General features: G+C 36.1%; 1 protein-coding gene across 1 annotated transcript in view; it reads right to left on the bottom strand.

Moving 5' to 3' along the window:
- The window catches only part of LOC113410160 (cytosolic phospholipase A2 epsilon-like), a 37,893-nt gene extending 25,139 nt beyond the window's left edge, over positions 1 to 12,754 (bottom strand). The window contains exons 1-3 of the mRNA XM_087951670.1: positions 12,685 to 12,754; positions 1,631 to 1,767; positions 760 to 888 (exon numbers count right to left, since the gene is read on the bottom strand). Coding sequence (XP_087807796.1) covers positions 760 to 888; positions 1,631 to 1,767; positions 12,685 to 12,754 — 336 coding nt within the window. The remainder of the gene's footprint in view (positions 1 to 759; positions 889 to 1,630; positions 1,768 to 12,684) is intronic.
- Between the last annotated feature and the right edge of the window lie 15,089 nt (positions 12,755 to 27,843).

Here is a 27,843-nt window from a genome sequence, read left to right as displayed (position 1 = left end):
GTACAACTTTTTGAGATTGGTTACAAGGATGACCAATACTGCTTTAACCTGAAACCCTCCCCCCTCCAAAAAAAAACCTACCAACATCCCAAGGGTGTGGATGAGGGGAAGGGGAAAGGAAAATAGAGAAAGCTGAATCAGTGTATGAAAAGAAAATGTGTATTTATATGTGAGTGTGCAAATAGGACTACCTATAAAGGTTTTGTGAGTCTAAATATAACAGTTATTCTTTCTTCCTTTTATTTCCTCTTTAATTATATTCTTTCTTAAAGTAATATCACTATATTTCTGTAGAATGCATTGCATATTGTTAGTTCCAAGAGATGCTTTGAATCTCAACAAATTTGGTACTCAACATATTTTGACATGAAAATTTTGTACTCATCATTTGTTTGGTACTCAATGCAAAAGCTCAATGCAAAAGCTTGAACTTGTCTGTGTTGGCTGTATTCCTTATGTGAAAAAATTGTTTGGTACTCATTGTTTTTGGTACTCATCGCTCCTCCCAGAACCAATTAAGGATGAGTACCAAGGTACCAGTGTGTGTGTGTGTGTGTGTGTGTGTGTGTGTGTGTGTGTGTGTGTTCCTTGTAACTAAACCATTTTAGTTCTTCAGTAGTTCCTCATAAAAGAAACAGTGTGTCTTTATTTTATCTTGTCTAGATCAGCCTTCCATATCTCAATGCCTTTCAGATCTATCTGACTTGATTTCCCATAATTCCCATCCAACAGAAAGGGTCTGAATTTATTCACACTCACCAGGTGATCCAATTCAAATTTTACCATTATTGATTCTCCAAGTGGGATTTTAGCTACATCAAAGTAAATTACACGGTTGTCATCATTTCGATAGAAATCTTCATCGCATATTGTCAGTTCCAAAACATTCTGAAAACAGAAATGAATTCTGTTATGACTAAACTACAACATCACAAAACGGGGAAAAGGCAAATGTTTATCTTTACAAAAAATGGCACTTTGGGAAAAGGGAACATCAATTTTTAGGCCCTGGAAGCATCTTGAGTTATTAGTTGTTTACCTAGAAATCAGAAATATGGGAGCTTTGTGAAAAAATATTTGCACAACCAATTTCTCCAAGTTTTTTGGCTGGGCCTCTAACCAGCATAATAACAGCTGACTGATGGAAATGGGTATGGAAATCCAATATTGAGGAATGGCATAAATGAAGAAGGGGATATGGTAAGAAAATGCCATTCTCTAGCAATACCCTTCCAAAGGAAACTAGTAAATACTGTGAGCCTTAAATGTAGACTTACTCGGAGTAGTGAGAGTAACAAAATAATATATATAAAATCAAAGATCAAGCTTGCTATTCAGTGAAAACAACATTCTTTGTAAAAGCACATTGGATTGGAAGAATTACCTAGACCAGGGGTCTCCAACCTTGACAACCTGGCTAGGGAATTCTGGGAGTTGAAGTCTGCCAGGTTTAAAGTTGCCTAGGTTGGAGACCCCTGACATAGACATTGACTAATTACATAAAATAAAATAAATGAGATTGAGAAGAAAGAATTGGATGAGAAATAATGATAAGATAGAACAACAATAAACAAATACTGTTATCCTGGCTCATTTAGAAGGGCAGAAATATTGACATCTTTCATCGTACCTTGACTTGACTCTGGATCCTGAAATAGAATATTTCATTCCATATTGGATCTTTGCAATTTGTAACTGTTTTGGTTCGAAATTTTTCCAGTGAAACAGTAGGAAGCCACAAGGTCACATAGCAATCAGATTCACTGCCTGAATGTAAGAATAAAAATTGAGTTACAATCAGAAATGATTATCATTCCAGCATAGACATAGATAAATCTCAAATAGCATATTCAAAATCTTCAGGGATTTTAGTAGAACTGTATTTCATATTTCACCAAATCTTGGATCCTGAAATGGTTATAGACTGCTTTTTCAATTTTAGAGTGGAGAGGGTGGGTTCAGTTCCCAGGATGATACAGTCAAATTATGATTGAAATTTAATTTTCGGGAGTTTCAGGTTGCTACATTTTATTTAATTTCTATATAAAATGTTACAATGAGGAAGAATATATTTAATGTCAATTAAATATAATTTTATAATAAAATTATTATAAAAATAGCATGACGGTAGACTTAATTGACATTGAAGTCTACCGTCATGCTATTTTTATAATAATTTTATTAAATATGACAATTAAAAAGATAAAAAGTAATACAAACTAAAAATTAAAAGCATAAAAATAATAAATAAGTGTAGAAGAGAATGAATAAAAATATAAAAAAGAAATAAATAAGAATATAAATATAAAATAAATAAATAAAAATGAAAAATATAAATAAATGATTTTCCCCTTCATCACAATAATTTTGGTAATTTATCACTTTGTCTTAAAATACAATAAATGATTTCTTCTTCCCATATCTCATCTCTTATCTATAAACAAAACAATAAAGTTGTATCATTTAGTCTTGGTAAACAAAAGCCCATTAAAGGTCATCAGAGCTAATAGCATATTTGTTTGAATTTTGATCAGATAAATAAACTTTATATTCCCTTTTAACAACCTTGATCTTTAATCCCTTGAAATAATCTCCTAACTCCCCTGTTTTTCTTTGTCCCATCTCACAAGATCCTTCAAACTTTTGACAAGTTTCTTTAGTAAACCCTTCTTTAGTAAAAACTTATTCAGACTGTGACGATGCACAAAACTCTTGTGCAAAGAAGATTATTTTTTCTTTTGTGACACACTCATTTTCTGCATGTGAAGGTTCCCATTACATCCAACACAGAGGAGCATTCCAAAATTGGATTAAAACACAGAGCTAAGCAGCTAGTGATGGCTGATTGCAATTCTCTACGTTGAGTTTGAAAGAAAAGTAGGCCTCTGTCCAAGAGATGGCTTGGGCATCCCAAAACAACTATCAGTGATTAACACCTCCATCTATACAGTTGCCACACTGAATGATAAGAGTTGTTTGGCACAAGAGAAACAGTAAAATCCCCTTTACCAGAAATGGACAAATGGAGGCTGGACACCTGTTGTAGATGGTCTAATTTGATTCCTGTTCTAAAGCAGGGAGTTGGTCTTGATGACCTTAATGGCCTGCTTATATTTAGTTTATTACTTTCAAATGAATGGTTCTTGAAAGGAAGTGAAAAGTTATCTGCAAATGATTGACACATTTTTGTGTAAATGTCCTATTGATTGGTCCTCTCCAGTACACAGAAGGAGCAGACATGAATGCAATATGTTCTTTCCATGGCAAACCTGTATACACCCCCCCCCCCAATGCACTAATGTCTTAGCTTAGCTGGCTTTAAGATGTTGCTCAGATTATTACAAAAGAGACGGAATGACATCTGTAATAGTGAGAATATAAATAGTGGACAAGCTTGTTGGACTTGACTGTTTGGATCCTAAAACTATGGGAGTTTATATAGCCAGGGAATATTTAAATCTGTGGTGAGGCCTGCTAAGTTTATTTTATTTATTTATTGATTTGATTTGTCAATCGCTTACAAGATAATAGATATAAGTATAAACATGAGTAAGAATACAGGAAATAGGTATGAATAAATGGGGACAACAGGACAGGGACGGTAGGCACAATGGTGCACTTTTGCACACCCCTTACAGACCTCTTAGGAATGGGGTGAGGTCAATAGTCATACCTAAGTCATGTGTGGCAAGAAATAATACAGTACTTGTCCTCTTCCCAAAGAAATAATGTTTAGTTCCTGATTTAGCCAAGGGATTTTTTAAAGGTATCTAGCTCAATCTGCTGTTAGATCAAAGCACATTTGTAAATGTAAACTCATAAATTCTTGTATATATCCTGAAATAACACCCAGTTCCTTCCAATTGTTGTGTATTTCTGATCCCCTCAAAGCCAGTGGTGGGATTCAGCCAGTTGACGCCAGTTCAAGCAAACTGGTTGTTAAATTACCCTACCAGTATCAAACGGAGTGGCTGGCACAAGGGAAGGAGGAGGCTACATTGCCTCTTTCTTCTCCTGCTCCTCCTCCTTTCCTCGTGCCAGCCATTCTGTTTCCCATTTCTCCATTGCAGGGATCCACTTTGATAGTGGGGGGGTGGGATAATTTAACAACTGGTTCACCCAGGGTCAGGTTGGCAGTTGCAGGAAGCTCGTCCCACATGTGCAGCAGAGCTGGAGGACGATGGGCCACGACTCCCATGACAACCAACCTGACTCTATACAAACTGGTTTTTAAATTATTTGAATCCCACCACTGCTCAAAACTACTTCTATTTGTAATGTTGGCTATGGTTGAAACGAGATGTTTGGAAGTGGCTAAGAGGGAAGGGAGGAGAGAGGTCATGCAGGGAAGATAGGGTAAAATTTGGCTGATGAAAATACACACTAGCAGCTATTGAGGGGTGAAAGGGAGGATCAACACACAGTAACCTTGTCCTTCTTGCTTTGTAGATGTGATTCTACCCAAACACAAAGTAATGAAAGTTTCATTTTTACTAAATCCAAAATTGTTTCAGAAAGCTTCTAGATCATGGCAATTTATTCTGGGTTTGAAACGAAAGCATTTTTCATATCCTAGGTCTAGTTAACAGTTTTGCTGCTTTTTCTCTGATGCTGCCCTATGCAAAATAGGAAGGAAAAAAAACATACCATCGCTGAGTCATCAGTAGCTGCTTCTGTTTCCAGTAGAAAAAATGCTGGTATTTAGTCGTAAATGCTTGGGGAAATGATTCACTGAGGTGAAATATAACTGGGAAGATATTTTTTTTAGAAGCCTCTTGCAAATATTGAAAATAAAGTTGGGTGTGTGCATGTGAAAGTTAGCACTAAAGTCTCACTTTTCTTGTCATCAACTGGACTATTGCTAATTCTACTTTTCTTCATCAGAACTATCACTCTGTTACCTGTCATATAACATCTAAGTGTTAATCTTGAGTGGTGAGTTTTCTTGGGAAAATCAAGAAACTCAATTGGAAAATAATCCAACCAGAAAACTGTGGATTAGTATTAATTAGATCAGAAATGAATATTTTACAGGTGCAAATTACTATTAAGTAGTACAGGGAAGAGCCAGTTCCCCCTCCTTTTTTATTTTAGTTTTCAGGAATGATTCCGAGGAAAGAGAGGAGATAGAGAGAAATTTCTCTTCAGGATTTACATTCAGAGTATTTAGAGTGAAACCTTATTTAAATGGGTTATTATTTGGGGGAAGGAGTGCTATTATTCACAAATATCATTACATAAGGTTATTATAACAATTTCTGTCATTTGCATGATTATATCATTATGAAGAACTCACATCACTGGATAATGATATTCTTATGCAAATGAAGTAACAATGGTACATATAATTATCTTGTGTAACGATGTTAAAATATATATAAATCTTGTGAAACATTGCACTAATTGCAGGATCCAATGAAGTGATGTCTATAAATCAAGATTTCAATGTCCCATGCTCTATTTAGTTTCTTTCTCCTTTGCACAGCATTAGAATGTAATGCTTGTGGAAGCTAAGTCAATACTGTATCAATAATATATAAATTTTACCCAAAGATGAAAAGTCTTTTTTAGATACTGTGAGATCAGCAATGTCATGGATGCCTGATACTGCTAATTCAGTTTTATGAAGATTACTCAACTTGGTTTCATCTATGTATATATAGATATAGGAGTCCTGGTGGTACAGTGGTTAAAATGCAAGTACTTCAGGCACACTCTGCCTACAGCCTGGAGTTCAATCCTGATGGGGTTCAAGATTAACTCAGCCTTCCATCCTTCTGAAATTGATAAAATGAGGACCCAGATTGTCGGGGGTAATATGCTGACATTGTAAACCATCTAGACAGTGCTGTAAAGCACTGTGGGATAGTATATAAGCCTAAATGCTATTACTATTAATTATGTCTGGGATTATGAAACCCAGAATTATGATTGGGGATTCATCTAATCCAATACAATTAGAAAATACAAGTACCAGGATAGCAAAGCATGTACTAGCATATTTGCCATTATTTTTATTTAATAAGTGCAGAGTGTTAGATCATTCCTGTCAAGATTAACAATGTGAGAAGGAACCATAATCCATATCCATGTATGTTAAATGTGTCTTTTAAACCAAAAGTTTCATTTTAATTGCAGTTTCTTATTAATGTTTTCCATTTTTTCCAGATTACAATGTGAACAGATTTTTTAAAAAAAAATTGGGAAGAAAATTGCTTTCAAATTTGTAAATTCATGGAATACTTGGTTCTTTTCTTGAAGGAACAGAATATGCTTCAAAGAGGAGAAGAAAAGCAACAGACTTATTGGAGTATATGATGTATAAAAATCTGTGCATATTCTTATTCATTATCGTAGTCCTGGAAATGCACCAGAATAAGAGTTTCAGTATTACAGCATATTACATGCTGTGCTACAGTTCAACTCTATCTGGGCATTCTGCTTTCTATGCCTATTGACACCCCATGAAGCTATTTTTGGTTCCTGTGAACTCCACTTCACCAGCCCTTAGCAACTAAGAAGACAAATCACACTCATGTGCTCTGGTTTTCTGTTTCCTCTGCCCCCATGAAATGTTTTAGGATAGCTTCCCTATCTTGTTAAAAAAGAAATATTTCAATGGGAGAAAATATTCACCAAGGACTCACCAGCGTCAGATTTGCTATGTTTGACATAAAGGGAACAAAAAAGAAGTTACGGAGAAGGTATTCCTCATTATTTCTGCTGAAGCTGAATTGGAAGGTGAACACAGGGAGGATAGCAATAATGAAGTCACTCTAAGAAATGACATACCAACTTTGCACATGGGGCAAGAAGCTAATTATACATGCTGGGTGCCTAGAGGGGAGAAGGAATCATTAACCTGACAAATTTTAGCATAATAATTAGCTTGCTTATGTCCTACATGTATTTTTTTAAAAAACAAGAAATCTAGGATTTGTCTGCACTGATCAAGACATTCAATCTGGCAATAAAACCACTGGAAAGAACACAGAGAATCAGACCCTGCTCCAATTACCCTGTTGCTAGCTCAGACTTAAAGGATCGTGGTTTATTGGAACAAATGAGATTATGCATTTGTGCTGTTCAAAGTCAGGTTATGTCCAGTGGTGGGATTCAGCCGGTTCACACTGATTCAGGTGAACTGGTTGTTAAATTACTCCCCCACCACCACCACCGTGCTATGAAAATGGATCCTGGGTACTCTGCTGCAATGGAGAAATGGGCAACGGAGCAGCCAGTGAGAGGGAAGGAGAAGCCTGCTTTCCATCTTTCTTCTCCCTGATCATCCTCCTTCCCTCATGCCAGCCACTACGTCGACCATTTCTCCATTGCAGTGCAGTGCCCAGAATCCACTTTGATAGCTGGGTGTATGTGTTAATTTAACAACCAGTTCGCCCAGGGTCAGGTTGGCCATCGTGGGAGGCTGATCCTGCATGTGCGGCGAAGCTGGAAGACAGGGATGGGCAACCCCTTTCACAACAGTCAACCTGAGCCCGGGCGAACCGGTTGTTAAATTATTTGAATCCCACCACTGGTTATGTCCCACTGTGAATAACTATCATCTCCACCCTTCCCTTTTAGTGACTTATTGCTCTGCTGTCATCTTCAGGATTCAGAGTATACCTTGAAAATAAGTTTTAATGTGCTAGTCATTCGAACAGCCATGCTGCTTACTTGAATAAGCCATAGTGGCAAACTTCATAAATAAAACTGTTTCCCCCTCCAATAAACCACGTTGTGGCTTAGCACAATGTTTGAAACCATCCATTGCATGAAGGGAAGGTAGTGCTCCTGCAGACATTATATGTTGTAGTGGGACTAAACTACCGGAAAGTCTTAATCTAATTTCAGTGTCCAAGTAGGACATTGTATTCTGCACTAATATCCATGCCATTAGCATTTATTCATATGTACCAATAGTTTGGTCTCCTCTATTTCTTATCCTGGAACACAAACGAGAAGTTGCCATACCTGCTATCTCTTTATACTCTCCCCTCTCCCCCTCCCGCAATCTCTAGGTCATGATTTCCTGGTTTTCTTTTTCTTCATAATCTAATAACAACCCTTTGGTTTAAACAATCCCGCGTGGGACTCTTTATAAATCACTACCACTTGCTATGGCAGGATACTTTCTCAGTCCATACTGTCACTCAAGAAAGAAAGAAAGAAAGAAAGAAGAAAGAAAGAAAGAAAGAAAGAAAGAAAGAAAGAAAGAAAGAAAGAAAGATCCTTTAAAAATCTTTTTAAAAAATATATTGGCATGTCAGTTATAGCATCTTTAAGGCTGCAATCACTTCCCATATTTACCGCAGAGTTAAGCTGCCAAATTACTGTTGTTTGCTTGCTACTTTAATTAAATGACACCATTATCAGTTTATCTGTAACCCGCTACTGAACGCATCTATTTTTGCATTAGAAACAAATCATGGATTAGAAATAGTCACCAGTCCTGATGTTTATGGTAGTATACAGGAAAAAAAACACAACCAGTATTCAAAGCCACAATATTTCTTGCACTCTGGCAACCAGACTAGTCCTTCTAAGGTTTTGTCTGTTCGTGTCTCACTTAGCAATAGAAATTTTGAGCTCAGTTGTGACAGAGGTGGTATTCAACAGTTTCTGACCAGTTCTGGAGAACCGGTAGCAGAAATTTTGAGTAGTTCGGAGAACCGGCAAATACTACCTCTGACTGGAGATTTTACAGTATCCTTCTCCTGCCATGCCCACCAAGCCATGCCCACAGAACCGGTAGTAAAATTTTTTTGAATCCCACCACTGAATTGTGGTCATAACTCGAGGGCTACCTGTACTTGTAGGATATATCAAACTGGGCTTAATAAAAAAAAAAAGATAATTTTCTGTATCGGCTGAAGTAACTATGTAAGTCACTACAACAGAAAAATGCAAGAAGAAAAAAACAAAACAGGTAGAGGCAGTTATATCTCAATGAATAATTTCCAAAACAATACACCTATCTCAATTAGGGGAAATGTTTCAACAATAAAACCTTTTTTGCTTATGTATTTATGCTAACATTCTACCTTGACTTTCCTTTTCAAATATAGGACTCATAACAAATAAACAAAATCCAGCCAACTGTATCAAAGTTAAAACCACATTATTAAGTCATGAAATAAGTAATAAAATACCTCTGTAAAATCCACTCAAGGCATCTTACAAGGTAAGTGGCTAATAGAACCAGAAAAATAATCAGAATTAAAATAACAGATCCATTCACATTATTTAAGTACTATTATTCTATTCTATTCTATTCTATTCTATTCTATTCTATTCTGTTCTATTCTATTCTATTCTATTCTTTAAAAGTAATAACTAGAACCTTGAATTTGTTTGCAGAAATTAATGGTTATCAAATACCATTGATACATAAAATATTCCAACTAATTCACTCTAAAATTTTTCTAATTTTAGAGGCAATTACCTGAACTAGCTAAAGTATCGAAGTACTGTGATTAGAAAGGTAGCCATTTACAGAGGTTATTTACAGTAATTGAGATACAGGTAATTTATCTGCCATTACTTCCACAACTGATTATGTGAGAAATGGATCCAATTGGGGCAAAATGCTAACTGAACAATCCAATCATCTAGAAAAGTTGGGTCTAACCAGATCTAGGAAGATTCAGACCTGCTTAAATCAGACTGATATCCTGTCACTGGCTTGTTTATTTTCTGACCAATCATGCTTCTGACAATCCATATTTATTTTCATTTTTTTAAAAAATTATCCAACCCACCACTAATTTTGAAGAGCCAAATTTTCTGTATTTCCCCAATTAATATGAAACAAAGATAAAATAGCTGAATTCATAAATGTATTTATGAAACTGTTTGTATTCTTACTGATAGACCATGAAGTGTCAGAATAAGATTACCACATTTGGATTGACAAAATCTGGATGACCTTGAGATTGTAGCAAGGAGCTATAAAAACTAACATGTTTGCAATAACTATATTTATAAGGATTTTTGTCTTTGTGTAAATCTAATTAATGGTTGCTTTTAAACAGAGCACAGATTTTCATAACTTCTATTTATTGATGAAGTGAATTATGGGTAATATTGTGGTAGACAAGGGAAAAATGTTAGCATATATATATATATCCATTTGCAAGTGGGACAAATAAAAAATTGTCCATGTGATATCACAAAGCAAAATATCCTTTTGACCTTGTGTATTTCTATCGGATACAAGTTAAGTCACAGGATTTGTACTATAATATCATAATGCATATTTTGTCACTTTATATGCCCCCCTTATATTCTCATGAGTTTATTTATTTATATAATTTAGAGGTCAACCAACTCCAAAGGATTCTGAGCTGCTTGAATGTTTTTAAATGTAAACGATATCAAATTAAGAAGCAGATCACGCATGCCCAGAAAAAACAACATGCATAACAAGAAAAGAATAACTATAGAAATTCAACAGCCATGCTGCCCAAGATGTGAGAGAACAGCCAGGTTTTCTAGGCATACATAATCATTGCTTCACAAGACTTCATTGAGACACTTCACTAATTATGGCTTGATTGACAACACTATTTAAGTACACCATCAGTTGACATGATGAGGAAATACAAATAGTTGGTACATTTTAGAAGACTGAGAACTCCTTTATATCCTTGCTGTCGGTAACTGGAGTATGACTGGAGCTTAGTTCAAGGAAGTCCAAATGTATAGCAATTAACTTGGCTAATGTATGAATCAAGCTTGAAATAACAGTTGGGAAATATTGGCTGAGTGACAAAAGCTTCCCGCATAACTATTGTTATGACAGGTGACTGAAACTCTTTAGGGACAATGCTGATAATATTTGGAAATTCATAGTGTGGATAAGCTTATTATGTGCATAATCAAAACCACAGGTTGAATTTCAGGTAAGGTAAAGTGCCATAGCTATAGTGTGTACTCTCTGGTGAGTTTGATTTAAATTGTTTAGCCTTTTGGCTTCCATAGAAGAGGAAGTAGTAATGAGCTGAAAATAAGCCAGTATCTCTTCTGCTTTATCTCTATACTTTAATCTTGGTAGGCATGCGGGGGTTGAAATGGGTCAGTGAAAGGGTAGAAACATACAGTTTTCCCCATATAAGATGGCTCTGATCCTGTTCAAATTTCCACATTATTTATCTAAACTCTGTGTGTGTATGTATGTACTTATGTGTGGTGTTTATTGGCCATGAACTACCAGGTTGGTTGAGATACTATCTGATAGGAATGCTGACTAGCAAATAGGCTGGCACATAGGGAAATTCCTTATTTTTGGTTTAAGCTAAGTCAATCTCAGAGTTTCTTCTCAGGGCTAAACTAGATGCTATCCACCAGTCCCCGAACCAGCAGAAAATGGCTGTTTCCACTGGCAATCTCTTTTCAGGTGTGATGCAGCAACAGAAATTATTCTGTCACTCCTGTTCCAGAATTCAGTCAAAGGTGTTATTACTATGCAACAGTGATACAACAGTGATGGGACTCATCTCTGTGGGGGATGAGTCTGCCTATTGAGATGAGGTGGACCGGTTGCTTTCGTGGTGTGGAGACAATAACTTGGTTCTCAACACCAATAAGACCAAGGAGCTTATAGTGGACTATAGAAGGAACAGATCACACATCCAGCCCTTGCTTATCAATGGAGACCGAGTGGAGCAAGTAGCCAGTTTTAAGTTTCTGGGTGTTACCATAAAAGAGGACATGATCTTGAGTGCTCACATTGCAACACTGGTCAAAAGGGTCCACAGAGATTATACTACCTGAGACTTCTCAGAAAACAAGAACTGAATGAAAAACTGCTGGTGACCTTCTACCGCTGTACCATAGAGAGTATTTTAACTTACTGCACCTCTGTATGGTTTGCCAATTGCACAGTGGCAGATAGGAAAGCACTCCAGAGAGTTAATGTCATTGCCCAGATCATTGGTTGCCCTCTCCCCTCTTTGGAAGAGCTTTATAGCTCCTGCTGCCTTAAGAATGTTCAAAACATTCTCAAAGCTCCATCTCATCCTGGGCACCCTTTTTTTGAACTATTACCATCTGGCAGATGGTACAGAATAATAAAAACAAGGGCAAATAGGCTGAAAAACAGCTTCTATCCCAGGGCAGTAGCTCTGGTGGGTACAATATGCCAATTTGGGGGTCCAATTTGAAAGAATCAAAATTTTCTAATCCAGAAAACAAAATGTCCATAGAAGAGAGTGCTTGGGGACTGGAGGGGAAGAAAGCACGCCTGCCACAGCCTAAAATAGCCAATTGGAGCTGGGCTGACCCCTGGCCTGATCATAGAATAATCACCGAAACATGTCTAATTATATCTGTGAGAGTAGCATGCTTGAGTTGTAGCTCAAATCTGCATACAAGAGTTTTCTCTGGCATCTTTGGGTATGGCAGCAAAGATTCTTATCAACAGCCCTGGCCAACTGCTGCCAATGTACTCAGTTCTCACTGCATATCACTTATAGGTGATCAGATAAGCTGCTGCAATTATATAATTGTAAAATTTGGATGAACCTTGGAGTTCTTTATGTGTTTTGTATATGTTTGATACATGCTTTTAAAAGGCTTCCTGTATATTTAGCAAGATAGATATTTTGGGGGGTTAATATTGTTCAGACATATACCATAATTTCAGTATATCATGAAACCATGATCAAGAATGAAAATACTCACACCAATCTTCTCGATGGAGATTCCTTATTCGAATAATTCTTACAGTTAAGATATAACATGGTGACTCCATACTCTGCAAAACAGGAGGGAGGGAGGGAGGGAGGGAAGGAGGGAGGGAAGGAAGGAAGAAAAGAATACATGGATGGACTCTTCAACTGATAAATGTAAATCTTCTGAGTTATAATTAGAGATGCTGATGAACTTATATGGACTTTGGTCTGGGAAAACTATTTTCATTTGGAAACTCCCCTATCACAAAACATGTATGTTTTTGAAGACTCCTGATAGATACATTTTAGGGCTTCTTTACCCACTTGCACAAACATGTCATGGCAATATCTTTATCTGCTGTGTCCCCATGATGTTACCTTGCCTTCAGCCCTTGCATGACACAGCCTTAAATCACTCTTAGCTGTACAGAACTGGGTTGTTTTCCATCTTGTTCTGAAACTGTCCAAGTATGTGAAAACTGTTTAAAAGCTGTTTAAAATGGCTACCTCAAAGGGAAGTGATATAGAACCAATTCCTGACACTGTTACATTTGAAAGGTCCAGTAAGTGAACAGGGAAGTAAGGAAAAGGTGTTGAATCACAATTCTTAATCATTGCAGAACTGAAATCTACTACTACTCCAATCCATGGCACTGGCTGCATGCTATATATACGCTATCTTTGGACAAAGATTGTTGGTTGCAACTACGTAAACAAAAATCAATCAACCAATCAATCTTCCGCAGTCACTGGTGCTGCAGCAGCAGTTGGTGTGTTTAAAGAATAGAGAGCACAAACCAGTGGTTCTCAGGGTAGAAAGGACTGTTAGGTCAGCATAGTTCAAATGGCTTCCAATACCATCAAGAGAAGGGACAAGTTGCTTTGGAAAGGCAAGAGGACAAAGTTTAGAATTCAATCCTGAATTATTAATTATTAATCTTTTTGAATTCTGCCTCTTGCCATAGGCAGTTTGCTATATCTGTGGCTTCTTTCCTGTCTGCAGGAAAGAAAGTAATTGGAGTTGTGATTGAAAGTCTTCCATGGAACCGTTTCTTGATTAAGGGGCTAAGTACTTGGACAGCTGAAATTTACCATCAAGAATTAAGTTTAATATTAATACATGAGGAAGAACTCAAGAATTCATTTCCTAAAATACTGTTAACTAGTCCTTATGCTAGAAGTGAGGAGCACAAATCACCTAATTTGATACTGTCAGCAACAAAATTATAATTTTTGCTGACATCATTAATTGGCAGTTTTCTGCAATTTAGTGGGCATGATTTCCAAGTAAAACTGCAGCTAGCCATGATGTGAAAATTCACCATAATAATTATTGGACTATCCTAAATTGGTAAAATTATTCTCCTCGCTATCGCAACAAAAAAAGAAGAGGGATGGGGTTCAGAGGTGGTATTCAGCAGGTTCTGACCAGTTATGGAGAACTGGTAGTGGAAATTTTGACTAGTTTGGAGAACCAGCAAATACCACCTCTAACTGGCCCTGCCACCATCTATTCTCTGCCTCCTGAGTCCCAGCTGATCGGCTGGGTCTTCTTTTGTTGCCCTATGCAGGAGAACAGAGCTGGAAAGCAGGTTAGTGGGGTGGGGAGGGAATGGAGATTTTACAGTATCCTTCCTCTGCCATGCCCACCAAGCCAAGCCACACCCACATAACTGGTAGTAAAAATTTTTGAATCCCACCACCTGTGGTGTAATGTATATCAAAGAAACAATAAGAGCTAATCAAATTTTTAAAGATGAGGAAGGGAGAATTTTGATGATGGAAGTGACCTTAAACCAAAACCAGATACTCTTAGTTGCTATCTATGCACTGAACAATGGACAAGATGAATTTTATTTAAAAAATCTTCATAAAAAGATACTCAAAACAGAATATGAAAATATTTGTCTCTTAGGAGATTTCAATGCAATAGTTGATACAAAACTTGACTACAAAAGTAGCAAACAAATTAAAAAACGAGAAAGACTCTACCCAGAACTTTTTTAAAAAAATGACAGAACTATCTATATAAGACACATGAAGAGAAAAGAACCCAGGGAAGAACCAATACACATTTTACTCTAACACAAATCAATCTTGGTCTAGAATAGATATGATTTGGATGACCTCAAAACTAAATGCAAATGTGCAAGAGATAGAAATAGAAACAAATCTACAGGCCAATCATAATCCAGTTAAAATTAGTTGGAAGGGATGAAAGAGAAGAGTAAGAAGGACTTTAAATCAATCTATACTAAAAGATAAAGAATTTATACAAATGATGGAAAGTGAAATGGGATTTTTTTTAAAAGCAAACAAGAAAGAGGAGACCTCATTACAAACATGTGGGACAAGCAAAAGCGTATATTAGGGGACTAGCTATAACTTATATATCAAGAAAAAATAAGAAAGATTAAAAAGATTTTTGAATGATTTTTGAATACATTCTGACCAAAATGGGTTTTTACCTAAAAGGCAAATTAGAAAAAATGTGAGAATACTCACTACTACCTCAGATACACTGAAGTACATAGTGAAAAACAACTAGCATTAATCTTTTTAGATACTCAGAAAGTGTTTGACAATGTAAATTGGCAATTTATGATGCAACAAAATTTTTTATAAATATGATTAAGGCAATTTACATAAACCAAAAAGCTAAAGTGATGGTGAATGGAGATGTAACAGAAAATGTTTACATAAGAAAAGGCACAAGACAAGGATGCCTATTATCCCCACTATTATTTATATTAACACTGGAAGTTTTAACTAGAAATATTAGATAGGATCCAGAAATAAAAGGAATGGAAATAAAAAAAGAAAAATACAAACTATGAGCATTTGCAGATGATCTAGTTTTTATACTAGAAGAACCATTAGAAACTGGCTCCAGATTGATAGGGAAAATCAAGAAATATGGAGAAGTGGCAGGATTGAAAATAAACAAAGAAAAAACTAAAATAATAGTAATTTTTTTTACAGATAAACAGAGAAGGAAGTGAGAGAGAAAATAGACCTTCAGATAGTAAAGAAAGTGAAATATTTAGGTATCTATTTTAACAGCAAGATGTGCAACAATTAAAGATGATAATTACACAAAATTAATGCAACAAATTAAGTTGGATTTGGAGAAATAGAAGAATTTACAACTATCAATGATAGGGAGAATAGCTACCATAAAAATGAATATATTACCAAAGTTACTTTTCTTATTTCAAACAATACCAATAAAACTAGAGAAAATACTCTAGTTAGCATTTTGAAGAATTAAATAAAACAATTTTGAAGTATATCTGGCAAGGGAAAAAAGCAAGAATAAAATTGAAAATGTTACAGGAGTCTAAAGGCAATGGGTGCTTTGGACTACCAGATTGGAAGCTATATTATCAGGCTTCTGTACTTGCATGGGTAAAAGAATGGATAAATTTGAAGCACAGAAGATTATTATTACTGAAGGGACATGATCTTCAATTAGGATGGCATGCTTTTCTATGGTACGGAAGGAGTACTGTACATAGATATTTTCAAAGACACTATGTGAGGAATGCTCTTGGTAAGGGAAAAAAATCAAATCACAAAATTATAGGAAAGTACCAGTCTGGCTTTCTACAATGGAAGCATTGCTACATCTAGATCTTATTTACTTGGGGGGAAAAAACTGTACTTTATAAAGATATTTTAAATGAGAATGGTGAACAGGAATTACAGAATCAAGGGTTGGTCTTAGCTTGGTGGCTACACTTGCAAATACAATAGAAAGATGTGAAAACATGGGGTTTTTATAAAGAACCAATAACACTTGATAAGATGTTATTAGGGACAGATTTTATAGAACTAAACAAATGGCAAAAGCTTTGGGATAGGAACTACAAACTGACAAAGGCTGCTGCATATAAGAAAAATCTCTATAAAATGTTTTTTTAGGTGGCACTTGTTAAGGGAGGATCTAGCCAGAGAGATGTTGGCTACAGGGTGATTCGTAGAAGACAGGTTTTGCATCAGAAGTTTTCTCTTCTCCTTGTCTAGCTCAGCCAAGATTGCAACCCTGTTTTTATCCTGACACCTGTCACTGACAAGACTAGCAAAAATGTTCAACAACATGTCCACCAAATGTTGGAAGTGTAGCTAGACTCCAGGTACTTATTATCATATGTGGTGGGTGTGTATGAAAGCAAGAAAATACTGGATGAAAATACACACATGGTTGTAAAAGATGATTAAGCAGCAGAAATATTTTTTAAAAAGATTTTTATTTTTTAAGACAAACATATACAAACAGAAACATAAAAACATAAAACCATCTTCTAATTTCTGAAACCAGAAATATTTTGTTAGGTATAATACCAGAAAGCTATGATAAAGGGACTGTATGATTAATTTTACATGTATTGACAGCAGCGAGAATTGTAGTTGCACAATATTGGAAAAATGAGAACACAGAAGAATTCAGAAAATATTGGATTGTGCAGAGATGGATAGATTGACAATGAAAATAAAAGATAAAGAAGATACAGAGTATTACTTAACCTGGAATAGATTTTATGGGTGGTTAGAGATAAGAGGTAGAAATTAGATGAAGAAAGAATATTGCTATGTATAAATTAAACATAAGCATTGTTTATGGAAGATGGATTGTTTGTATAAAATAAAATAAAATAAAATAAAATAAAATAAAATAAAAATTTTACTAACAAATATGTTACTATTTCTTTCTTTCTTTTCTCTCTCTCTTTTTTCTTTTGTAAAATGGTATGCCCGGCCAATACTCTGTATTCAAAATGTTTATATAGAAATTTTAAAAACTTGACTCAAAAAAAGAAAAGAAAAGAAAAGAAAGAAAATCAATCCTAGGAAGGACATTAATACCCCTTTGCAAACTAATATTTAGTTGACTGGAAAAATAATAATAAAAAAAGTAGATACAGTGAATTTTTAGGAAATTTCGCTTAAAAATTGTTCTTGCTGCACAAGAAAGACATTAACTCTTTTTATTTAATAACTAAATGTTTATTCATCCTATCCTCAAAGTAAAAACTATTGCCCAGTTAAATCATTCATTTTTAACTTTTTTGTCTTACTTTCATTACCTTACATCCTACATGTGCTTGAACAGCATGTTGACCCTCTGGATTTTCCCAAAATTTTGTTTTTCTGTTTGGAACCTGCCAAATAAAATACATTTATAAAATACAAGACTACCAGAGGGACAAGGTATACTTTTGTGGTAGTACATTTTAATAGTTACAGGCATTTCTTTTAATTCACATTCCATATACATTTACAAATATTCCTTAAACAACACAAATAGTTAACCAACCACAAAGAGCATCAGCATACACTACAGGTGGTTTTTTTCTTTCTAAAAAAAGTCTCACTAAAAAACAAGAACATTCAGACCTACTTTCTCATCATCTTCTTTCATCTCCTACATATACATATCTCTCAGCAGCAATTTTCATATCTGGATTCAAACAAAGCTTACTCTGTACCATGATGAGATTAAAGCCTTGCATAACAGCTTTTTGCAAGTCTTGTTTTCAACTAACTGGTTTCTCATTTTTTCTAGATAAGATAAAAAGAAGTGCATGTACACCAGTATGAACAACCTGCCCAGTGACCTCTTTCCAGTTTTGTAGTTCTTACCTTCAGGAAAGTAGTAAGTGATTCTGTTCTAGAAACCATTGGTGGTGTTCTTCAACACCATTAAAATAATAATGGCTCCTAAAGGATATTTACAAGCATTGAAATGGTAAAAGTAGGTGTTACAAACACTGAGTCAGAGCCCCACCTCTTGCAATTTCAGCAGCAGAAAGAATCCACAGTCATGTAGCAAGAACAGAATGGCCTCGCTCAAAACTCCTAGGAAAAAATGGGGGTAAAAAACCTCCAACGTCTATCAACTATTTTTTTTAAAAAAAAATATATTTGTAAATGTAAATGAAGACTATCTAGGCCAAAAGTATCTAAATAGGTTAAATTATGGCAACTGGATTAAAGTTTATTAAAACTGAGATGTTTTGTTACTCATCCAGGTAATCAAGTTGCCATGATTCAACCTTTTTTAGATACTTTTGGCCTGGATGACAAATAATCAGAGTTGGAAGGGATCTTATAGGTCATCTAATCCAACCCCCGCCCAAGCGGGAGACCCTACACCATTTCTGACAAGTGGCAGTCCAATCTCTTCTTGAAGGTCTCAACTGATAGTGCTCCCACAACTTCCGAGGGCAAGCTGTTCCATTGGTTGATTGTTCTCACTGTCAGAAAGTTTCTCCTTGTTTCCAGGTTAAATCTCTCCTTGTTCAGTTTCCATCCATTATTCCTTGTCTGGCCTTTGGGTGCTTTAGAAAATAGCTTGACCCCTTCCTCCCTGTGGCAGCCCCTCAAATATTGGAAGACTGCTATCATGTCTCCTCTGGTCCTTCTCTTTTTTAACCAAGCCCAGTTCCTGCAACTGTTTGTTGTATGTTTTAGCCTCCAGTCCTCTAATCATCCGGGTTGCTCTTATCTGTACTTTTTCTAGAGTCTCAACATCCTTTTTGTAATGTGGTGAACAGAACTGGATGCAGTACTCTAGGTGTGGTCTTACTAAGGCTTGATAGAGTGGTATTAGTACCTCCCTTGATCTTGATTGTATCCCTCTGTTAATACAACTTAGAATTGCATTATCTTTTTTGGTTGCTGCTGCACACTGCTGGCTTATATTTAGCTGGTTGTTTTAGATTAGATTTGATCTAATTAAAATCAAATCAAAGCTATCCCAGTGTTAAGAACCTGACAAGCATTGCACAAACACTCCAAAACAGTCTATTTCTTACTGTGTGGCGTCTCTTTCCTTGATTACTACCTGTTGATGATCAAGCCACCAAATCGGTATCGCTTCAGCATAGAAAGTGGTGCTGCCTCTCAGATCAGTCATTCAAGGTACCTGCTGCTCTTTGATTATAATTCTTTCTGTAATAACAACCCCAGGTTGGTAACCCTGCTATTAGCCCTACCACCAATCTCGTTTGGTCAGACTGAGTCCTGTTGATTTCCCTGAGAATTACATATTGGAGAACAGTCCTGGTTTACTGAAGCATCTTGTGTGTATTCCGTGTGCATTGCAATGGTGCTTCCAAGTCTTAATATTTGATGCAACTAATTACATTAATGTCATCTGAGATTAGAAATGGTTAGTATAGCTCCACCCACCATAACTTAGACCTGAAAGAGAATAAATAAAATGAATTCTATGTAACTGTTCTATTCTTTCACATTTTAAGAGCAACTGATTGCATGATAAAGAGACAAAGAGAAAAAAAAGTTGATTTTCATAGAACTGAAACCATAGCAATGCATATTCCACAGTAGAAGGTCACTATGCTTTCCAGGGCACATAACTTCAGAATTAGGATTAATAAAGCATTTAATTCGCTTTCTAGTATCATAAAAAAGCTTAATGGAGCTTAACAACCAATGGTTACAATTTCGGCCTTCTCTATTATATCAAGGCCATGATATGGTGACATTTGTACATGGTGTATGTTTCTGAGTGGTTTGGCATGAGGCAGCCATTGGAGTAAGGAAAAGGAGAAAAGGAGATCACTTCTGACTTCTGAGGCCGTGCTTTTGGGAGTGGAGGCCTGGCTTTTGGCCGTGCTTTTGGGATGAGTTGAACTGGGTACTGAGACAGCAGCCCCATGACTCCGCCCTAGAATCTAGGTGTTGGAGTGTGGAGACCTGGAAGAACACCCTCAATTACTCAGAAACAAGCTGCCAATCTAACCCAAAAATTGGAGGGAAAGAGGGAGGGAGGAGAGAGAGAGAGAGAGAGGGAGGGAGAGAGAGAGAATATAGAGGTAGTCCTCGACGTACAACAGTTCACTTAGTTCAAAATTATAACTGCATTGAAAATATGACTTATGACCATTTTTCACAGTTATGACCTTTGCAGCATCCCCATGATCATGTGATCAATATTCAGATGGCAACTAGTTCATATTTATCCCATTGCTGTGTTCCAGGGTCACCTTTTGTGACCTTCGGACAAGCAAAGTCAGATTCCCTTAACAACCGTGTTACTAACTCATCAACTGCTGTGATTCACTTAACAACTTTGGCAAGAAAAGTTGTAAAATGGGGCAAAGCTCATTTACAAATGTTTCACTTAACAACAGAAAACTTGGGCTCAATTGTGATAGTAAGACGAGGACTACCTATATGTACACAGACTGACTGGAGAGAAAGGTTGGAGAGAAAAGTTAAGTGTGTGGAACATCTGTCAGTTCCTGGTTGGGAAGGGAGAAGAAAGGTCCAGAAAACACCCAAGACTCCATCCAAGACTCAAGAATGCGAAGGAGGGACCTGGCTGACTGCAAGTGGTGGCTTCATCCAAGATCCCAGAGGGGAAGTAGGGATATCCACAGCTGGTGGAGAAGACCTAGTCTTTGAGGAAGATATAAAACATAAAATGTCTACTCTGCCTTGTTTTCAGTGTTAATTGCCATCACTGCAGAGGTACACTGCAATGTACCTCCAGTTCAAAAAAGAACTCTGTACCAGGGTAACAGCAATTATCCCCTCCCAAAAATCTCTGGATAATACTAGTCTATAAACAATGATTTATAAACCACAATGGCTAAGTCCATACTATGTGGTGAGTTAAACTATTACATCTTAGCTTCATTTGTAAATCTCTGAATTCATTCTAGATAAGCTGGAATGATAGGAGCACAGGTTGGACTTAAACCAGAGAGAATTGAATTAACTATAGAATCACGTCTATGCATCCATATCTAAATATAGTATTATAGGTATGTTTTCTTATTTTGAAATGTCCTTGGTTGTATCCAGTGGTGGGATTCCTCATTTTTCCCTACGGGTTCTATGAGAGCATGCTTCACGTGCGTAGCACTCAAAAGCCGCCCTCTGTGTCAGCGCTACTGAAAAAAAACAGCACTGTTTTTTTAGCTCAGCTGAGGTGCAGCAATCCACTCTGCTGCACAAATTAGTTGAGCTAAAAAAACAAGGGAATATAGGACAAGAAAGGGCAGGTGCGGGTGGGCAGGCCAGAGGTGATATTTGTCGGTTCTCTGAACTACTCAAAATTTCTGCCATCAGTATGCCAGAACCAGTCCTAACCAGCTGAATACGACCTCTGGTTGTATCTCTCATGTAGCATCCTAAGAATGGAATTTTTATGATTGTGCCAAACTTTGTCTGGCAGTGACTAATTTTTTACAGAGTTAATTCCTTGAAAGGCAGAATGATTCAAGGATATCTGTTGCTGGGCCTCCTTAGCCCTTCCCTCTTCCGTGGTAAATGCAGTGTTAGTGAATTATAATAACACCTAGATTAGACCTAGATATGCTCTTAGTCACAAGGTTGAGAAGGATATCCATGTCTCCCTTTGTAATTAGAATTTTGTTTCCTTATCAGTAGTAAAGCCACTTTTTCTGTATTTGGTAACATCCATGGTGCATTCACGTGTTTGAACTTTGATCAACAATCTGTGGAGGACCGATAGAATCTTGTGGCTCTTGCTCAAGTACCAGAGATCAGTCACTCACTGTAACTGTAACACCCACCAGCTTTCGAAAACAACAAGATCTTTTCCAGCTGTTGTTGTTTTGAAGATGAGTTTTCCATCACGTTTATGGCATCGCAAGCAGAAAACACCTTCACAACTCTTCCTAATCAGAATCCATTCAAGAAAGGAGCTCTGCCTACTCATTCCATGCCTACTCATTTGATTGGATTAAACATCTCGCTGAACTGCGATGGCGCAGTGGTTAGAATGCAGTACTGCTGGCTACTTCTGCTGACTGCCAGCTGCCTGTAATTTGGCAGTTCACATCTCACCAGGCTCAAGGTTGAATCAGCCTTCTATCCTTCTGAGGTGGGTAAAATGAGGACCCAGATTGTTGGGGGCAGTATGCTGACTCTGTAAACGGCTTAGAGAGGATGGTAAGGAATTTTAAGCGGTATACAGGTCTAAGTACTATTGTATTAAGATAAGGGCCTCGAAACAGTTGAGAATATGTTGTGAGTGAATGATTTTGAAAAATGGCTTTCTTAAGAGATATGTAACTGGTTATTGTAATGTTCACAATGAAGATATATTATGAATTGTTGTGCTCAGCCCAGCATATAAATCCAAGGTTTATTATGAAGCATGAAAACAGCCTTTAAAAATCAATAAATGAACTTGACATAGTCACCAGTATATTCAGAATACAATTTTTGTTACTGTTTCCTTCAAGAATCTTATTTCTGGTCTGATAACATCATAGTATTTCAAGACTTTACAATGGAAAAGTCATAAATGCAACTGTTAAGTCCAATGCTGTATGTATTTATTTCTAGACACATTGGTTCATTAGAAAATCAATCAAATAAAGAAAATAACTTTAGTTGGACCAATCCAAAACTTATTTGAATCAAGTTTTACATGATTTTTCTTCAAACGGGACCTTATATTATGGAAAAACTGGTTGAGCAGATGTGGCATGAAGATATTTGTTAACTTAATGCTCTATTATTAAAGTCAAAATGATTTATTCTTTTGACAGCATTAATTTATATTCATAATTTCCTTATATTATCATTTTGAATTGAATATGAATTTCAATAATTTATTTTTGAATTATTTTAGTTAATTTTACAAATTCCTGTAAATCTTTTGGAAGTTTAATTAGCAGCAAGAAAATTATTATAGGGAGTTATGGATCTTGTAAAAGATTAATGATATATGGGATACTATCATGTTATCAGCCTGTATAGTATTAATTGCAATAGGTAGAATGAATAGTGATGAAAATGCTGCATTCTGGCATAAACAAATGATGCTTCTACTAAAACCTATTGTTGTTGTTTACTCTTAGCTGTTTTGGATGCAATACAACACATCCCAATACATTTATTTCATTTTGTTATTTAAAACCAGCTATCATTCCATGATCAGTTGACCAGATTTTAATAAAGGTCCTTGTTAATTTGTAGGAAATTCAGTGGGACACAACTTTTCTTGAATGCCTTACTAATTATGATTGTTTTCTTCCTGCCATTTACTTTTAACTACCATGAGTTCAATAAAAATATCCTATCAAGGAAGTTGTTTTAGGAAACTAAGTACTTTAATTGCAGAGTTTCTTTTAATCATTTTCTTGTTTGCAGTTAAGACAAAGAGGACAATTCTGAATATTAATGTTTATTTTGACATCATAATTATGGTTGTTCAAGGAGAGGGTTCAGTTACAGAAATTATCCAATTATTCTATTATTTCTAAGCTTATATACCCAGAAATTCAATTTTAAAGTCTTATTTCAAACCTATCTGGGCTCTTAGTCTGTTTGAACTTTCCAAAATCAGCATTTGAATCACCCCTTTGCCATTAAAAAAATTACAATATAAACAATACAAACATTAAAAACAATTAAAAGCACACAATAGGGTGGGGAGGGAATGGGATTTTGCAGTATCCTTCCCCCGGAAGTGGGGAGAGAATGGAGATTTTACAGTATCCTTCCCCTGCCATGCCCACCAAGCCATGCCCAGAGAAGTGGTGGTAAAAATTTTTGAATCCCACCACTGGTGAAATGGCCCTCCTCTTGGGTCCATCAGATGACATTCTCTAGTCGATGAAACAAGTTTCTTCTGCTGGATCTGATGGGATAGGTTGAAGTCACTGGGTGAGATGGTTCCTCAAATAACTTGGCTCCATGCCATACAGGTTTTCATAAGTCCTCACCAGCATCTTGAATTGGACTTCAAAGCAAACTGGTAACTAATGCAGTTTGTGGAGCAACCTGACCATAACTGCTGCATTTTGCAATCAAGATACGATCACCTGAGTTATCATAAGATAAATTATGATGACTCTTCCATTTGTACTTACTAGTTACGTCTTTATTGCACTCTAGTGGGTGTCAAAATATTGGCAGCCAGATTTGCAGCTTTGGACCACCATTTTGTGGTCAATCCCACATGTTCTAAATCTTAAATCTACTGTGTTATTGCTTGAGATATATTCCAGATGATTTTGATTTATTTAGGTTAATCGCTTTCCCAGAGCTACAAAATGTTCTATTTTCTAATGTTTTCATATACACATCATACCCCACCCATATTGTAATGTTTAATTAATTTAACAGCCTGTACTATTGTGAAATATGTAATTATAAGCATAATGAAAGAGCAGTAGTGTACATGGTTGGCATGCAAAAGATTTCTTGACACCTTTTCATGGGGATGAAAAATAAGTCTGTGTAAACCTGGAAAATTGCTTTCAATTCATGTAGTTCAGCCTTTCTTAACCTAGTCCATTGCAGTTGGATAACTTTCATCAGCCTTTGAGAAGATTCTGCAGCATTAGGTAATGTGTTAAATAGACAGAAGCTGTGATGTACTAAAAAGTGTTTTTAAGACATATATGATATGTATATATCATTATCATTCCTGCCTTTTATACTGAGATTTCAAGAAATCATCTTACCTCTTTATGCAATGGAAAGGTAGAGTATTCATTTAAGAATACATAAAAAAACAGCAGGACCCAGAGTTCTCTCTGTCTGTCTGTCTCTCTCTCTCTCTCTCTCTCTCTCTCTCTTTATATGTATATGTGTCCAATCACACTTGGCCAATAAAAACTTCTATATATAATTTATTATAGGGATGCTGTTGGAATTTTTTATTATGATGATGGTTGTGTTAGTATGAACTGTCTATGTGGTAGTATGTTTTATAACTTTTTGTAGGCAATCCTGGTTTTTACCAGAATGGATGGATGATAAATTTAAATAAATTATTATATTAGCATAGCATAACATAGCATAGCATAGCATTAACATAGCTCAAGGAATCTCCTAAATCTGGATAATATACTCTGTTCTATTCTGTTCCGTTCCTGTTCCAGCTTGTAGCCCGTATCAGTTTGAAAACTTAGATAACAAGTATATTCAAGTATAGTCAGAAGTATACCCAGAAGTTTGGAAGCATGCAAAACTAAGTAAATTAATAGGCACCATTTTGGTGGGAAGATAACAGCATTCTGTGTGCCTTTTGTGTATAGCAATGCTGGCCACATGACCATGGAAATTGTCTTCAGACCAAGCTAGCTCCCTAAGTCAAGAAAGGGATATAAGCATCGTGCCCTTGAGTCAGACATGACTAACAGGAAAACCTTTATCTTGACCTTTTTACAGTGTAGGAAGTTAGCACCCACCCCTCTCCTAGAAAAATGAAATATCCTGGGAAATATTAAAAAGGCAAAATATTTCCCCTAAAAAGAGTAAAGTAGAAACTTAGAGAAGCAGAAACTCAGCCCCCCCCCCCACCTTTGCTAATGGGCCATTAAGGCCTAGGCCAGAGTATTCTACATAATAAAGGGTCTACCCAATGGTGGTCTGGGAAGATTGTATCAGATTGTATGAAGCCTTGTGGTCCAGACAAAGCCTACAAAGTTAGCTAAGACCCCACCCCTGGGAGTCTGACAGCCAATGGGATACATTTCTTACACAGGAACAGGAAACACTAAAGGGGGGGCCCAATGGAGGTTATATAAGGATCTCTCAGCATCTTGGTCTTTCCTTCTTGACCTTCCCTTCTCACCTTGAAGTATGTGATCATCCTTTCTTTTTCACTTTGGAGCCATGTGGTCCTGCTGTCCACCATTATACCATCTTTCCAAATAGCCTCCATGTTTCCAGTGTCTTTTTCCCCACTTGGAACTGAACCCAGAAGGATATTTCTTTCAACAATTTGGCACCCCAGATGGGACTCCAAGCTAACCTAACCAATGGAAGGTAATAACCCAGGTAAGATTCCCTTGCCAGCAAACAGACCCATTGAGTCTGTGGGTGAATTTTCCTGGACCTTGGCCATTTGGAAAAAAAGGTTTTAAAGGGGTTTTGAGTGTTGAGCTCAAAGGCTGCTTGGAAAGAAGGTGAGTACCTCTAAAATTTAATTTTAAAGCATGGAAAAACATGGGAAATGTATGTATGCCTGTGTGTGAGTGAGAAAGAGATCTTTCTTCCTCTGTGTGTTCTACAAAGAGAGCTCATAGCAATTATATTACTGTTTATAACAATAATATTCATGCTATTTGTTTAGCCAAGGTAATGTATCTTCCTTATATCACTAATCCTTTCATATATTTCCTTTTCCCCGCCCCCTGTTTTTGTCTGCTAGCCATTGATGAGTCCCAAAGAAAAAAAATCAGTTTCTTTCTTTTCCTTAATTGTAAGTGTTAGCTTAGTTTAATCACATCTTCATCGGTTGGGATTTCTTCACTTTTCCATTGTTGTGCAAATACCTGCAGTCAATACATGTAAATACATTCCCTTTGTTATACCTGTCTGGTAGTATGCCCAACAAAAATGTATCTGGTTTCAAATCTATAAGTTCTTTTATCATTTTCCCCTCAAGCCATGTATATATTTCTGTCTAATATTTTTTCCACTTTTTGACATGCCCACCACATATGATAATATGAACCAGATATCTGATGATATTTCCAACATTCTGCAGATTTACTCTTAAACATCTTTGCTAACCTTGAAGGCGTAAAATGCTATCTATAAAACATTTTATAAAGATTTTCTTTGTATGCAATAGACATTGTTAATTTATAATTTCTATCCCATAAATTCTGCCATTGATCTAACTCAATCGAATAACCAAAATTTTTAGAATCTTGCAACATTTTCAAGTTTATCCTTGTTTTTTTTCCCTTGCCAAATATATTTTAATATTGTTTAATTTTTCAAAATATTTTTCCTCCAGTTTTTTTGGTATTGCTTGGAATAAATATAGTAATCTTGGCAGGATATTCAATTTTATGGTGGCTACTCTTTCCATCAATGATAGTTTTAGATTTTTCCACTTAGCCAAATTTGTTTTAATTGGTTGCACCAATTTATAATAACTTTCTTGACTATCTGTATACCTATTTTCCTCGTTAGTTCTTTTTCTATATGTCTGTAAACAATTATTTTGATTTTTTTTTCTTTATTTATTTTCAGTCCTGCAACTTCACCATACTCTTCTATTTTCCTAATTAGTCTGAGTCCATTTTCTTGCGGGTCTTCCAAGATAAAGTGCAAATCTTCTACAAATGCCTATAATTTATGTTGTTCCCTTTTTATTTCCATAGCTTTAATTTCTATCTCTTGTCTAATATTTCTATTT

Source organism: Notechis scutatus, chromosome 1, assembly GCF_049901735.1.
Source record: "Notechis scutatus isolate UNSWTSFEM ecotype Mainland chromosome 1, rNotScu1.2, whole genome shotgun sequence".
Taxonomy (NCBI): Eukaryota; Metazoa; Chordata; class Lepidosauria; order Squamata; family Elapidae; genus Notechis; species Notechis scutatus.
This window is presented reverse-complemented; position numbering and strand designations above follow the sequence as displayed.